Source organism: Doryrhamphus excisus, chromosome 12 (assembly GCF_030265055.1).
Source record: "Doryrhamphus excisus isolate RoL2022-K1 chromosome 12, RoL_Dexc_1.0, whole genome shotgun sequence".
In the NCBI taxonomy this organism is placed as follows: domain Eukaryota; kingdom Metazoa; phylum Chordata; class Actinopteri; order Syngnathiformes; family Syngnathidae; genus Doryrhamphus; species Doryrhamphus excisus.
The window spans coordinates 3,760,001-3,775,955 of NC_080477.1; the positions used below are offsets into that span (position 1 = coordinate 3,760,001).

The window sequence follows — 15,955 nt, forward strand, 5'->3', positions numbered from 1 at the left end:
GCAAACTCCACACAGAGATGCCCGAGGGTGGGATTGAACCCTGGTCTCCGCGCTAACCCCTAGACCACCGTGCCGCCCCATAATAATCATAATAAATAATAATATTAACAATAATAATAATAATAATGATTGTATGTGTTAAAGGGGGCGGCACGGCGGTTTAGTGGTTAGCGCGCAGACCTCACAGCTAGGAGACCAGGGTTCAATTCCACCCTCGGGCATCTCTGTGTGGAGTTTGCATGTTCTCCCCGTGCATGCGTGGGTTTTCTCCGGGTACTCCGGTTTCCTCCCACATTCCAAAAACATGCTAAGACCAATGTGGTTGGCTGGCGACCAGTCCAGGGTGTACCCCGCCTCACGCCCGAAGACAGCTGGGATAGGCTCCAGCACCCCCCTCATGAGGAAAAGCGGTAGAAAATGAATGAATGAATGTTTGTGTTAAAGCTGATCTGCAATCGCAATGGCAACAATGTGTTATCACTGTACAACATAACGGAGGAGTTATTTGAAATGACAATCATTACTTATTGTTGCTTTAAGAGTAGCTTAATTAATAAAATAATACGCCATAACATCAACAGATGGCTGGCGTTTATGTAATATGTATGGATGAAGATACGTGTGAATGAGGAGAGTTCCCACGTTCCCTGCGTTGATGTTCCGGAGTGCAGAGAAGAAAAAGAAAGCCCAAGGTGGAGAATGGGGGGGGTTAGGTCAGGTCATCACCTGACACTTCTTGGCGGAGGCGACGGCGACATTGTGTTCCTATCAGAGAGTCGGATGAAGTTGTCAGCGGCTCCGTGACGTGAATGTGACAGGAGCCCCGCCCACCTGTTCACAGCCCCGCTAATAAACATGTTGTCTTTGAAGGCGGGCGGGACAGACGCGGGACAGCGGGGCGGCGGTCCCGTCCCCTCTTAACCTTCCCTCAATGAGACCTCACCTCGTAGGAGGGCAACCATTCAGCTCAAGGGCCCCCCGGGGCCATCCCCCAACCACACACACTCTTGGCACCGGGGGGAACTTTGTGTGAGACCCCCGTGACGCCCATTCCCCCGCCTTTATCCGGCTCTTTTCTCAGCAAGTCCTGCCAGTGCAGATTCTTGTGGTCTAAGTCTGCAGCTGAACCCCAAGCCGTGGGTCATGGACGCCAGGGTTGCTTTTTCAGCAAGGACCACAGCTGAAATATGAAAGGATGCTACTGTGTAAAGATGCTAACAAGTTATTATATTCATTATTCATATTCATATTCATACATTCATTCATTCATTTTCTACCGCTTGTTTCAAGAAAACAGCTTTCAGATATACAAAGGTGAAAAAGTAGGATTAATATCAACTTCTATCTTAAGAAATAATATTTCAGGATAAAGTCGTACATTTATGAGAAAATTTTATGAATAAAATGTTGTAATTATACAAGAAATAAAAATATATGAGAAATGAGTCACATTTACTAGCAAAACGTTTTACATTTACAGGACCAAAGTCATAATATTATGAACATTTGTAGTATTACGGCAGGGGTGGGCAAACTACGGCCCGGGGGCCACATCCGGCCCGCCAAGTGTTTCAATATGGCCTGCCTGTTTTTTCCAAAGTATTTCATTTAAACTCAACACATAACCTGGCATCGTGGCTTGGGCCAACTTTTTGATGGTTGAGGTAGCTGCTTTATCAATTTCGTTATTTGATGTGGTCTGTTGTTTACAAAATACTCCTGGAAAAAGGAGCACAAGCACAATAATAGTAATAATAGTAATAATAGTAATAATAATAATAATAGTAATAATAATAATAATAATAATAATAATAATAATAATAATAATAATAATAATAATAATAATAATAATAATAATAATAATAATAATAATAATAATAATAATAATAATAATAATAATAATAATAATAATGTTGTCAATAATGATAATAATACTACTATTATATTAATATTGTTGTTAATAATATTAATATAATAATGGTAGTAATATTATTATTATTAACAAAATAATAATAATATAATAACATTACTATAACTAATAATGATAATAATTCTAATAAAAATAACAATAATAATAATAATAATACATTTATAACACACTTTACATCAAATACATGATTTCAAAGTGCACATATAGCAGATTGCATGACACTTTTACATGTAAAATATGTGTAAAAATATACGTGTACAAATGGACTGTTACGTGTAAAATACTACATAATCCCCCCCCCCCCCGTCAATTTTGTTAAATTAATGCGGCCCGCGAGTCAAAAAGTTTGCCCACCCCTGTATTACGGGATAGCCATTCAGGATAGCCATACACTTGTGGTGAGGATAACCCTAACCCTAACCCTAGTCCTAGCCCTAGCTCTAGCCCTAACCCTAACCCTAACCCTAACCCTAACCCTAACCCTAACCCTAACCCTAACCCTAACCCTAACCCTAACCCAAACCCTAACCCTAACCCAAACCCTAACCCTAGTCCTAGCCCTAGCCCAAGCCCTAGCCCTAACCCTAACCCTAACCCTAACCCTAACCCTAACCCTAGCCCTAGCCCAAGCCCTAGCCCTAGCCCTAGCCCTAGTCCTAGCCTTAGCCCAAACCCTAGTCCTAACTGAACCTTACACCTAACCCTAGTCCTAACCCTAACCTTACACCTAACCCTAATCCTAGCCCGAGCTTTAAGCCCAGTCCGAGCTCTAACACTAACTTGGGCCCTAATAAATAACTGAATACATAAAAATATATGTATAGAAATAAATCAGTCTTAACCCGAACACTAACTTAGCCCTAATCTTAGCCCTAACCTTAGCCTTAGAAACATTTGATGTGTCACGTGACAGGCCAAATGAAAGGCTTCAAAGCCGATGGGACGTTTTAATGTCATGGAGACGCTTGATGAAAACAAAATGATTGTCATTTGAAGCTAATGCAAATAATATAAAAAGTCAAAAGCAAATCCTGGATCCACCAAATTCAGCTAGAGTGCCCTGCGCTCCCCTCCGAGCTTACATAAGCCATTAGAGCCGCCTCTTATGTAACACGCCCCAGCGCAGAGTCCCTCTCTTTGCATGCAAGCTAGCCGATGCTAGTTTGAGCTTTGAAGCAGCCAGTCTGTCAGTCATTTGGATGACTCTCACGGTAGACATCAATTGGCTGCTGTAAATAAACATCAGCCAGTCGGTCCTGTGTTCAACAGGAAGACCTGAATCCTCTGGACCATGTGTGGACCCCCTCCTCAATTACTTGGATGGGTTGGATCTGGTTCTGCAGCTAATCGAACTGTGGTCCAGGTCTACCACCTTTAGCATGTCCTTTAGTCCATGTCAGCAGGGAGAACAAAATCATTTGGTCCCTTCGTCCTTTGTCATGGTTCTTGTCCGTCCATGGCCAACAGCATGTCATTTGGTCCGAATCTAGAACCAGACCTGAAGTATTTGTTCTGTGTATATGCACTTCCTATTTCTATGGTTGTAGTCTTCGGCCAGTCCTGGGTCCTTTGTTCTAGACCGACCACCATTATCGATGTTTTAGGTCAAAGTCTTATCTCTAGACCACAGACACTTGGTCTGCGTCTGTACTCCCTAGTTCTTAGGTTGGAGTCTTTGGCCAGTTCTAAATCCTTTGGCCTAGACCGACCACCATTAGCAAAGTTTTAGGTCAAAGTCCTACACTTGGTCTGCGTCTGTACGCCCTAGTTCTTAGGTTGTTGCGGCCAGTCCTGGGTCCTTTGGCCGCCTAGACCGACCACCATTATCGAAGTTTTAGGTCAAAGTCTAACGTCCAGACTCTAGTCTGAAAACGTGAACAGTCCGGTTGCCCTGAGACCTGAATAAGAACATTTCCAAACGCCAATGTCCAGTTGTTGGGTCAAGGTCTACATCTAGACCAGAGTCTTTTGTCCAAGTATGCACTGCCTAATCATTTGGTACTGGTCATCTTCAGTCCGTCCCAAGTCCTTTAGTCCATGTGATGGGCATTAGCAGGTCCTTGAGGCCTTTGATGGTTTGGTGTGTAATTGATATGATCAATAAAGTTGCAATTAAGAGAGCATGTGAATGGAAAGAGACAGCAATCATTCCAAGCAACTGCTTGCCAGTCCACCAGCAGGACTTTGGTGACATCAACACCATGACAGGGCAGCCAGGAGCTCCAGAGGTCAAAGGTGACAGCACGCAAACAATACGCCGCTGACCCGTGAGTGATGACACATGACCAGGAAGTCGGCAACAAAGCGTCACTGCGGAAGGGAAACTTTGGATGCATCGAGGTTGTTCAAGTGCTGACTCGTCTCCAAAATATTCACCAAGTACACCCAATATATGAGATAGTATAGGGGTGTCCACACTGCAGCCTGGGGGCCATTTCTAGCCTGCTGCTGTTTATTTATGGGCCCGCAGCATAGTCTATAAATATCATTTAACAACAAAAACATTTTTAATCAGCAAAAATTCAAAAAACTGTCATTTCACATTAATTAGTTTAAATATTTTGAGGAAAAAAAATATAACTGCATCTAACGGGGAAAAAATCCTAATTTTACAAGAATAACGTCATAGGAAAAATAATGTCATTTTTGTTGCATAATGTTGAAATATGAAATATTATAATATTTATAATAATATAATATAATTATAAAATATTTTTTTAAGGCCACAATACGATGAGAAACAAACTAAGAAATTGTAATTTTTTGAAAGTAGGGTTGTGGAAAAAGTTACAATATTATGGAAATAAAGTCAAAATATTGTGGAAATGAAGTCATAATTACGAGAAGAAAAATTTACAAGAAAGTTGAAATAGTTGGAATTTTTTTTTAAATTGTAACTTTACATAAATAAAGTCCAAATATTAGGAGAAAAAAGTCGTATTATAATGAGGAAAAAAGTTGCAATTTTAACAATAAAGTTGTGATATTACGAGAGAAAACTTATAGAGATTATGTTAAGTAAATTATGTTAAGAAAGTAACAGTAAAAATGGGAACATTTTTAATAATGTGGTTTGGACACAGTGGTCTAAATATTAGGTATAGCCAAAAGTACAGTATTAGGTACACATGAAGTTGAAGTACTATGCACCTGCAGTAAAATGATGCCAGATGCATCATAAATATTCGGAAAATAAATACTAGAAAAAGTCATGTGATTTGGTCCCACTTTGACATTGTTCTTCCAAATATGGTCAACATCCTGTTAGTTGTAAAGCAGATGAGTGATAGTAAAGTATTATCTAACATGACTTTCACCCTGAGCACTGAAAAAAAAGATTTAATCCGGCCTGGGCGGGACGGGGTGAGAGGTAACCAATCGGGTGCCTCGGTGTCTTGGCCCCGCCCACCGAGGAAGCTCCTTTTGGCAGCCGTGATGGACGCCCTGGTGGGATTCCACCTGTCAGCCGCACGCGGACGAGATGTCAAGTCTTCATCTGATTGGAGGGGGGGCATCTTAAAGTGACAGCGCACCTTTCAGTTGGTGTGTGTGTTTGGGGGGGGGGGGGGGGGTTGTTCCTGCTATGGCAGGAATGTTGACTTCTTGTCATGAATTCTACCACATCAGGCGAGTACATCACAACATATCACCGCAGTCCCCAGCTATTATTATGCCGATAGGCCTACTAGCTTTCTACTACTTTCTAATGGCCATAAGCTTACAATCCCAAACAGTTCTTGCTGCTGAATGTGTAAAGAAAAATAATAAAGAGACAAAAATAAAAAAATATTAATTTTTTTATGCCTTTTTATATGTTTTCACCGGACGTCTCAATCTGATCTTTTTTATTCAATTCGAATTTTGCTGTGATTTAAACGCTAAAACTTTAACATACAAACTGAATAAAATGTGCTAAAAAGAGAATGACAATAGATCAACAACGACTCGCTTTTATCCAGATATAAATAATCCGTGTTAGCGGGAGTTCAACGGATTAAATTAAGAACGACGAGAGCATAAACAATGAAAAACATCACACAAGTTTAGTCATGTCATGATGACCAACCCGGTGGGAATGATTATGTTGGTTAAAAAATAAAAATATTAATTTCAATGAGGAGAAACAGCTACCCGTTGCTTTGTTTACTAGGGAATTTAATTTAACATTGATTATTCGAATTATCTTTCTATTTGCTAAAAAAACACACAATCCCGTTTGACTGTTTTTGGTTATTTAAGATAAAAACGTAATTAATTAATTCTAAAAATGAATTATATTACATTAAATACACGTCTACTTATAGTGTGCCTTAAAACAAAGCCCGTTTGCATGTACATGACCTACAGACAGGTTATTTTTCATAAAATGATGTTTTTACTATGTTAAGTAATTCGTTTTTCACTTTTTAAAAGCCTCAACTTAAAAAACAGTTCTCGCAATCACATTTATTGAAATGTAAAACGACGTGGAGGACTTTATTCAGAAATACATTTAGAGGAAGTATCATAGCCAAAATATCAGACCTGCGCGGTCTGCTCGAGAGGGAAGAGTAGAAGTGATCTGATTGGCTAATCACGTCCTCTCCTGACAGCTGATTGGCTGAGAGCAGGCTGAGCTGCCGACCAGCCCGACTCAAAGCTTCTCAATTAGAACAATTTGGAGGTGAAAAAAAAAATACTTGTCATTCACGTCTCAGCCACACAGCAGCAACACCTTCCCTTTGCCCCCCCCCCCAGGACGGTCATGGTCCTCAGGCTAAACGGGACTGACAGGACCCTCCAATGCGGGGGTCCGGGGTCCTCATTAGGTCCGCATTCAGAAAGAAACTTTAATCCGTCACGTGATTAGAACTGCACTTCCTGTCCACCGTCTTGACAACATTCTTAAAGTCCATTTTAAAATTGATCATCAATTGTAAATAAATACATATATATATATTAAAATGTAAACCGTAAACATGATTAAAACATGACAAACCTAAATTTCTAAAGTCACTGAAATAGTCACAAAATAGCACTAGTGCAAATGAGTTGTAAATCAATGTATAGTACAATAACATTAAAAAACCTGAAAGCTGAAATTCCTTAAACACAGTAAAAATACACTTACTAAATGTTTTTTTTTTTTTTTACATTTTATAGTTAAAATTAAATCCAACACACACAAATAATTACGTTTTCTCCCACGAAGCCCTCTTAATAAAAGGTCACATTATTTACACCACACACACACACACACACACACACACACACTGCCGGCATATGCCAAAATATTCCATATGCATATGCCAAAATCAAATTATTGTTATTCTTCTTAATGTTTAAAACAATCTTGAGTTATAATTTGACACGGAACTAATATTGTTACGGAACAAATCTCTCCGTGTTTCTCCCGAACAGACACGCGCAGAAGCGCACGTGCCTCAGTAATGTCATCACTTGTTTTCTGAGCGTCAAAACGTCATGTATAACAAAAAGTTGTGTCGATAATAAATCACCCCCCCAAGAAAAAATATATAATTAGTATAAATCAGTAACGCCTGGATTTTTTTTATTGAGGTAAAAAAAAATCTAGGAGTTCCAATTTGAATGTAAAATACGAAATTGTAATTAAATTAACATTTTACTGAAGAGTGTGACATATCGGCAAATCCAGTAAAAAAAAAAACAATAGCATTTTTTTTTGCAAATAAATAAGTAAATAAAAGATACTCTGAAAGGAAGATTTTATTTTTTGTATTAAAATTCCGTTTAAAGGTGCAGTGCAGGGAAATGAGATGAAGTTATTGCTGCTAAATAATAAATACTTCTTTATAAAAAAAAAAGTCATGAGTTTACTGTTGCAGATGTTCATGAGCGACATTAAACTCCTCATGCAGTCTTTGTCGGTGCTGACAAGTCAAGCCCGGGTGGGGCATTAGCATGACGCTATTGTGTGCTTTTTGTGTCAAATGTTCTTTTTTTTCATCCAGAAAAGAAAAAAGTGCCACGTCTGTCAAGTAGAAAACAAATCAAATCAACACAAGACAAAAAAAATGAAGAAAAGCCCTGCCGACTTTTTCCCAGGATAAAGATATGTAGTAAAGTATGATAAATATTCACAGGGGGCCAATAAATATTGTTATTCCAAAAAGAAAACACTGCAAAAAGTCCACAATAATCTCAAAATTGTCTGACAGAAAGAAGTCACGTGAAAATTACCTCCCAAACATCCATCAGTCAGTCCTCCGGCGGAGGGGGGGGGGGGGGGGGGGGGGGGGCTCGGTGTGCCCCCCCCCTCTACTGCATGGGCATGTAAGGCCAGTTGAAGCTGCTCCCCGACAGCAGCATGTCCCGGATGAGGGTCTCGATGGGGGTCTTGCCCACCAGGCGGACGAAGAAGAGCTGCTCGATGACGGAGGATGAGACGGAGCGCAGGGACGGCAGACGCAGCAGCAGTTTTCCAAAGCGGGTGGGCTGGTTGGGGTACTGACTCCTCACGTACTCCTCCAGGGCGCACTGAGACTTCTCCTGGAGACCCTCCACGTGGGACGCGTCTGACAGCCCACATGCGTCTAGAGGGAGGAACACCCGTCACAATCTTTGTCTGACATCAGGAGGGATGACTTGATGAATGAAACAGTCAAAGATCCTGTATGTCGCAGGAGCGCTGCTCTTTTAACCCTCATCCAATATTCGCTATAAGAAAGGAGTGCGCTGCTGTTTTGAAGGACCTAATGCTAAAACGCTTGTCAAAGATCCTCTATATAACAACACCTCTCTGCTGTTGCTAACGGACGTAGGACAAAAAAGTAACTGAAGTGCTCTGCTGTTTTTAAGCACCGCCAATAAAAATGCTATTCAAAGATCCTCTATATGCCAGGACCGCTTTGCTGTTTTTCAGCACCTGCTACAAAAACACGCCTCAAAGATCCTCTATATGACTGTGCTGTTTTTTCGCACCTACAGGAGAAGTACTTGTCAAAGATCCTCTATGTAGGAGGAGCACTGCTGTTTTTAATCACCTTACTGCAAAAACATGAGTCAAAGATCCTCTATATGACAGAAGTGCTCTGCTCTTTGTAGGAAATGTTTGTGGGGGAAGAAAAAGCAAGTCAAAGATCCTCTATATAACAAGAAGTGCTGTGTTATTTTTAACAAATGTTTGTGGGGGAAAAGCTATAGTCAAAGATCCTCTATATGACAAGACACTTTTTAGGAATTCATGGGGGGGGGGGGGGGTAGTCAAAGATCAAGAGTATCAGCTCCATTTAGGAATGCCATTTAGTGGGAAGAAAAAGCTAGTCAAAGATCCTCTATATGACAAGAAGTGCTCTGCTATTTTTAGGAAATGTTTGTGGGGGAAAATGGTATAGTCAAAGATCTTCTATATGCCTGTAGTGCTGTTTTGTAAGGCCATAACCGCAACCCCCCCCCCCCCAAAAAAAAAGTCAAAGATCCCTTATTGACAGGAGCACTCTGCTGTTTTCTATACCAAGAGTGCTGTGTTTTGAAGGACCTAAAAAATGGAATCTGTTGAACAAAATGCGAGACAAAGATCCTCTATTTAACAGGAGTCCTCTGCTAGTCATCGGTGTGACAAGAGTACAAACTCTGCTGGATTTCACTGCAAAAAAAACAGTCCATGAATGTGAGTGTGAATGGTTGTTTGTCTATATGTGCCCTGTGATTGGCTGGCGACCAGTCCAGGGTGTATCCCGCCTCTCGCCCGAAGACAACTGGGATAGGCTCCAGCACCCCCCCCTGACCCTCGTGAGGAAAAAGCGGTAGAAAATGAATGAATGAATAAACAGTCAAAGATCAAAGATCCTTAAATTAGAGAGATGCTCTGCTAGCTTTGTAAACTGACTTGTTAAAGATCCACAGTGATTTTTTAATTTCATGTTGAAAATTTCACTTTAAAAATAAAATATGAGTTTGTCCCTGGCCAGGTGTGACCAAAGTCCGGCCCGCGGGACATTGGTGGACGTGACTAACAGGATGTGGACGTGTCTATTTCTTATTTCATTTTTCTATTTTCCTTTGAAATTGAAATCCTGTCTGAAAGTTGAAACATGTGACCTTTGAGGCCAAGCGGTGATGAAACGTTGAAGAAAGCTTGAGAATGCTGAAGGTAGGAATGAAGTCATGAGTCACTGGCGCTGCAGAAGGATGAGAGCGCTGAGATAACGCCACACAAACATCCTGCACGACCCGCTCTGACCTCCTGGCACGGCACGCCACTGCCAAGATGGCGGCGGCGCAGCCATCAAATGTAGGACACGCACGCTTATGTGTGTCCCACTTTCAAGACGTGGGCTCATGTGGACTCGAACACAACAGGGCTTCTACTTTTCATAGCCTCTAGTTTCATAAAGACATGAGGAAATATAAAAGATAGTATTTAACCAGGGAAGTAGAATGATGAATAAATAAAAGTGGGCTGCTGTTTGACGCAGCAGACAGGAAATTGACAAAATAAGAGTTCTATTTTAAATCCAGACACAAAATGTCACACATGGATCAAATCAAATCAAGGTCTGGATGCCTGGTCTTTCCTGAAAAGTGCTGCCTGTCCCTTTAAGCTGCAGGAGGTTACGCAAGGTCACCGCTGAGCAGGGAGGTTACATAAGGTGCTGCATTTTCCAAAGGGAAGTAAACACATCTTCTTCTTATTTCTTTTATTTGGCTATTCATTTGGTTTTCACCTAAAAAAATATACACTACAATTATTGCTAAACCTTAAATATGCAAATCAATCATTTGTGCGTTATTATATTATGTGTGCTTAATTTATCACATAATCTAATTTCCCATTTTGGTTGTCCCGATTTAGTTTTATTTCATTTTTACAGACTGGGCTGCTGCTATTTCATGAAATAACATCCAAAACATATACATACGCTACATAAGAGTAATAATAGTAAGTATTTTCTGATGCCAGGGGTGTCCAAAGTGTGGGCTGGGGGCCGTTTTTAGCACACAGCTGGGTTTTCTTGTCCCTCAGCATTTTGTAAAAGGTCAAGTCAGGTGAGGCGAGGCGTAGTGCGGGATGATGACATCATCACATACCTGTGGTGAAGAGCACGATGGCCTTGATGCAGCTGTACTCGGCCGAGTCCACGTGCAGCACCTTGAGCTTCTCCACCTGCTCCTGAAAGACGCGGATGTGGTCCATGAAGGCCACCACGCGGTCGGCGGACATGGGAGAGGCGTGCAGGCCGGCGGCGGCCAGCAGCGGCGCCACGTGCACGGGCATGGAGCACTGCGCCGCGTTGAGCACGAACAGTTCGCTCCAGGTGAGGCGCAGCAGGGCCACCTGGTCCGACACCTGCAGGTCGGGGAAGAAGGGGATGTTGCGCGCCCACTCCACCGCGCTGAAGAGCATGCGCGCCGCCAGCTCGCAGATGTTCTCGATGCCCACCATGTTGGTGCCCTGGAGGCACTGGGAGCCGAAGCGGGAGGTCGGGTAGGGCTCAGCCCGCAGCAACAAGGAGATGTAGCCCGACAGGTAGGAGTGGCACTGCAGGGGGTCCCCGTTGGTCAGCGCAAACTGGCCGTGGTACGACTGGGCGGGGATCCTGCCTCTCTGGACGGCTGCGAACAAAACACGGGACACGAGAGACAGTCAGACGGCTTCCGTTCGTGGGCCACAACCTGCAGCGGGAGCATCGCGTGCCAGCATGTGCACCATTGCACCCGCGGGATTCTGGAGAGGCGCTAAATTTAGGACTCGCGCTGTCTGGTTCGCGTCCCGACTGTTACACACACACACACACACACACACACCTCCCCCCCAAAGGCAGGCTTCTGCTCAAGCGTGTTAACTTTGTGTGTGTGTTTTATTCTTGCTTGCGTGCTAATCTTGTTTTTTTAAAAATCTGAATTCAATCCAGGTTTGTTTACACCAGCAGCGTTTGCATCAGATTGCGAGATTCAGGCTGCAGTTTGGGGCCTCTGTGATGCACCCTAACACACACATGCCTCCCGAAACCCCCCACCCCACATACACCCTTTAACCCTTCCAAAACAATACTTTCTATATATACTCCTACATGTTTTTATATCTATTTTTAATCTCTCCATTGGCTGTTTTTTTACTGCCTTGTGCTCTTTTTACTACATTATTACGTTTAATAACAATAACTGTTATTATTATCAGTATTATTCAATAATAACATTTGCTTAATGGTTATTATTGTAGTTATAATAATCTGAATTATCATAATAATAAATATATATGCTTCTTCTAAAAATAATAATAAATATTGCACCAGGATATGTTTAAATGCTAATTCATCATTTCCTTCACTAAGAGGCTACACACTGAAATTGAACATTTCCCACCCCCCAAATTATATTTTTATGGCATTTTTTACATTCTTAACTACTAAAATTTCCCATTTTAAAACAGTTTATTATCATGATAGACCACTATCTACTTGAATATATATTGATTAGGACCTATAAGGACCTAAAATTACAATATTTATTCTACTGTAGTACTTTATTCATTCATTGTATTATACATTATTAAAATCATAATATCGATATATTTTGTATTTTAATAGCAGGTTCTCATTGCCATCACTGATTGGCTGGGTGAAATCACATGATCCTCGCGTCCATTTTGACTTAAAGTTACCAAATATGGTTCCGACTAAAAGAAAAAAGGTAACAAATGTACGTTTTTAAAGTCACGCGATTTATCTTCAAAGCAGGATCGCAGAAGAAATTTTGTAAATTCTTAATTACAAAAATAATCTGACGGAAGAATGAATTATTGTGTGTGTTATTGTTGTGAGCGTCCAATGTTTTAGTTTGAAATATCCTGATGAAAAGCCCAAAATGGAGTCCGAAAGGTCTCACCTTCCCTCCTCATGCCGACTTTGAGACATTTCTTGAGGCGGCAGTACTGGCACTGGTTGCGGTGGTGCTGGTCCACCGGGCAGCTGCGGTTCGCGCGGCAGGTGTAGCTGAGGTTCCTCCGCACGGAGCGCTTGAAGAAGCTCTTGCAGCCTTCACAGGTGAACTGGCCGTAGTGCTTCCCGCTGGACTTGTCCCCGCACACGATGCACTCCACCTGCGGGGCGGACTGCTTGTCCGACGAGGAGGACGACGACGACGAGGAGCTGGTGGTGTTGGAGGAGATGTTGGAGGTGCCGGAGGTGGCCACGGCGCCGCCGGGCGGGTTCGTCGCTTCCAGGGAGGTCGGCGGGTTGATGTGAGCCGGCAGAGCCAGAGGAGCGACCTGCGACACCGGGGAGGACAGCGTCCCCTCCTCGGGGTTCCTCCACGCTACCATCGCCATGTCCGCCAAAAGTTTCCTCTCGCTTGTGTTTTTTTTTGTCTTTTCTAAAATTCACTCAACGGTCGCTCTGACGTGTCATCAAACAAATCGGAGATTCTATTAAATTCCAAAATAGCAGCTCGTAAGGCGCCCGAACGTCCGCTGGTAGGCAGGAGGATGCATGGAGAGCTTGCACGGCGTCATTCTGAGAGACAAAAAGACATGCTTCCCAAAGTGGCCTGCGGCTGATGAGACGTCTTCCCCGGACCCCCCAGACGGGTCTTGCAGCCCCAAAGTAGCAGCCGAGGAAAGCAGCAGAAGAATAAGAAGAAAAAGAAGAAGAAGAAGAAGAGCCGTCCCTGCTGGAGGTTGCTGCTGCTGCTGCTGCTGATGATGATGATGGTGAAGATGCTTCGGTTCCACCACTGAAAAAGAGGAGTAGAGCGTGGCGTCGTGACGTCATCGCCGGTGACGGTCATTTAGGAGGCGTGGCCTGGGAGAGGATGCTGATCTGAGATCAGAAGCCATCAGGCCTACAACAGTGGCATGATGCCCCCTAGTGGCAGCACGAAAACATACCGATTACTTTTTTGCATTTACAGGGGGGGGGGGATGGATGAATGGATGGATGAGATGAGAGATGACAAATACTGGCCAATTTGGCCGTTCCTGTGCCCTTTAAGGCTGGGGAGGGTTGAAAGTGAGCTAATTGGAGACAACAGGAAGTCTCTCTCACACACACACACACAAGCAGCAACTTTCCTGGAGTGGGGTAAAGCTCGTTATGCTAATGAGATTAATGGCGCTGATTTCAAAGGCCTGCCAGAGCATACACTATTTGTAGCGCATATTGTAGCGCGCAAGTATCATTTTTTGTAAAATTTGTGGGAAAACTCGCCGATTTGATGATAGCAATTCATAAATACGTGCTGATCAAGCATATTACAGCATATATGTACGATGTAACGTCAACTTTCATCCATTTTGAGATGCTTTTATACAGGAAATAACCATATATGGCATCACGGGATGCCATATATGATCGCTCCCGGCGGGGTCAAGCGGCGGCCATGCAGCCGCTCGACCATTAGAACCCCGTGTCACCTGTGACCCTGACCCCTCCCTCACCTTCTCATCCCCCCCATACGGCTGCCCCATGACCCACCGACCAGCAGCCTCATTAGCACTTGCTTAAGTCCTGCTTAACCCTTGACCCTGTGCAGGCTAGCGCTCATTAGCCATGCTAAGATAAAGACATACTGTGACGGCATGAAGGAATAACTTCCTTCCTCATGGACATGATCCCACCTCTGACCCCGCCCGTAGGCTTCGCTACACATCTTAAAACGCAATCAAGGACTGTGACCTACGATTGGCCAAAAATATGCATATTTACATATCAGGCCTAAATTCAAGTCTAAAAATGGCTACATGAATGAAAGACATTCAGAAGATCCATTCAATAGATGCAATATGTAGTGGTCACTAGGTGGCAGTAATGCTATATTGATGTCTTATTTTGTCTTATTATGTCTACTATATTGGGTAACACAAGTGCAAAGGCGACTATAGGGGTGTTCTAAGGTCATAAACGGGTTTTCAATGCGCTAACTACAAAAATGTATAAATAAGGAATCCTACCTCACGGAAATTCACTTATCACTGTTAGATCTGGAACCAATGAACCGTGATAAGAGATTACTGCATGTGGTTTCCACGGTAATGCTAGCATAGCTAAGTTAGTCCCACTCCTTCATGTCACTTTGATGTACGTGATATATGGCATCTATGATGTTGAATTAGTGCGGCGTTGCAGTGTGTGTGTAAAAAGCGGGCGAGAATCAGCTATAGCGAAGGTGGTGCCACCACGCTAGGGAGACACCACATGTGATCAGACAAGAGCGCCAAGGCCAGGAGGCACTCGGGTTTCACGGTGTGTCTCCGTGTGAGCGACTCGGGTGATTTTGGAGGTCGGCTAGCATAAACGAGCGTGATTCACACGGACTGGCCGCTTCACACGTTGACAGCAGAAGGTCGGGCAGGGGTTGCCAAACTTGACTCTCACGCTTCCAAACATCATGCTAAGACGTGTCACTCCTTCTAAGGATGGCAGAGAAGATGTTGATGGACGGTGTTTGTTTCAAGAGGCCGGTGCTCCGATTCGTCACCGATTCGCTGACTTAATTACGACAGAAAGAGAAGAGGGCAGACTTCAGACTTATCTGGGCTTGGCGGGCATCAACTGGGAACCCAAACGAGCAGGTTGCAGGGACGCGTGGATGGTGATTAGCATGATGAATGCTCTGCAGCAACACACGGTGGCAGTCAGCTGTCTCGCTCATCAGCACAGTAATGGATGACACTGCAAGTGGACCATCCCTCAGAGAAAACAGAAGGGAGAGTATTGCTACAAAATATCAAACAATTACAGCATAGAAAACAGCCTTTTCCTTGTAAAAGTGTAGTGGAAGAGAACCACAGTGACTCATTAGTACAAATAATGACCCCCCCCATGCATATACCGTATGCAAACACGTCCATACTAATCCTCTGAGGGCTTCGTTTGAGCAGCTGACATGATGGATCACAGGATTAGAAGTGAGCACAGTCCGGACAGACGAGGTCTGGGATCCACGAAGAACGAGCCTTCCTCTTGTTTGCGTGAGAGGATAATTGGACCCCCGTCACTGACTCACATTTTCCTTTTTTCTCTTTAAACGAAGCGAGGAGATGAATCAGGTCAGCCGTCTGCATGC

At 43.1% G+C, this 15,955-nt stretch overlaps 1 protein-coding gene across 2 annotated transcripts; it reads right to left on the reverse strand.

The window, feature by feature from the left end:
• Nucleotides 1-8,179: 8,179 nt before the first annotated feature.
• Nucleotides 8,180-15,425, reverse strand: LOC131139485 (COUP transcription factor 2-like). 2 transcript variants are annotated; one of them, XM_058089147.1, is made up of 4 exons: nt 15,411-15,425; nt 12,779-13,624; nt 10,982-11,506; nt 8,180-8,484 (listed from the first exon to the last, which is right to left on the reverse strand). In XM_058089147.1, the coding sequence occupies exons 2-4, from the start codon at nt 13,218-13,220 to the stop codon at nt 8,210-8,212; spliced, it is 1,242 nt and encodes a 413-aa protein (XP_057945130.1). In that variant the 5' UTR covers nt 13,221-13,624; nt 15,411-15,425; the 3' UTR covers nt 8,180-8,209. The 2 variants fall into 2 exon arrangements, with proteins under 2 accessions (XP_057945130.1, XP_057945129.1); XM_058089146.1 differs by lacking the exon at nt 15,411-15,425 and having other exon boundaries at nt 12,779-13,727.
• Nucleotides 15,426-15,955: the final 530 nt, after the last annotated feature.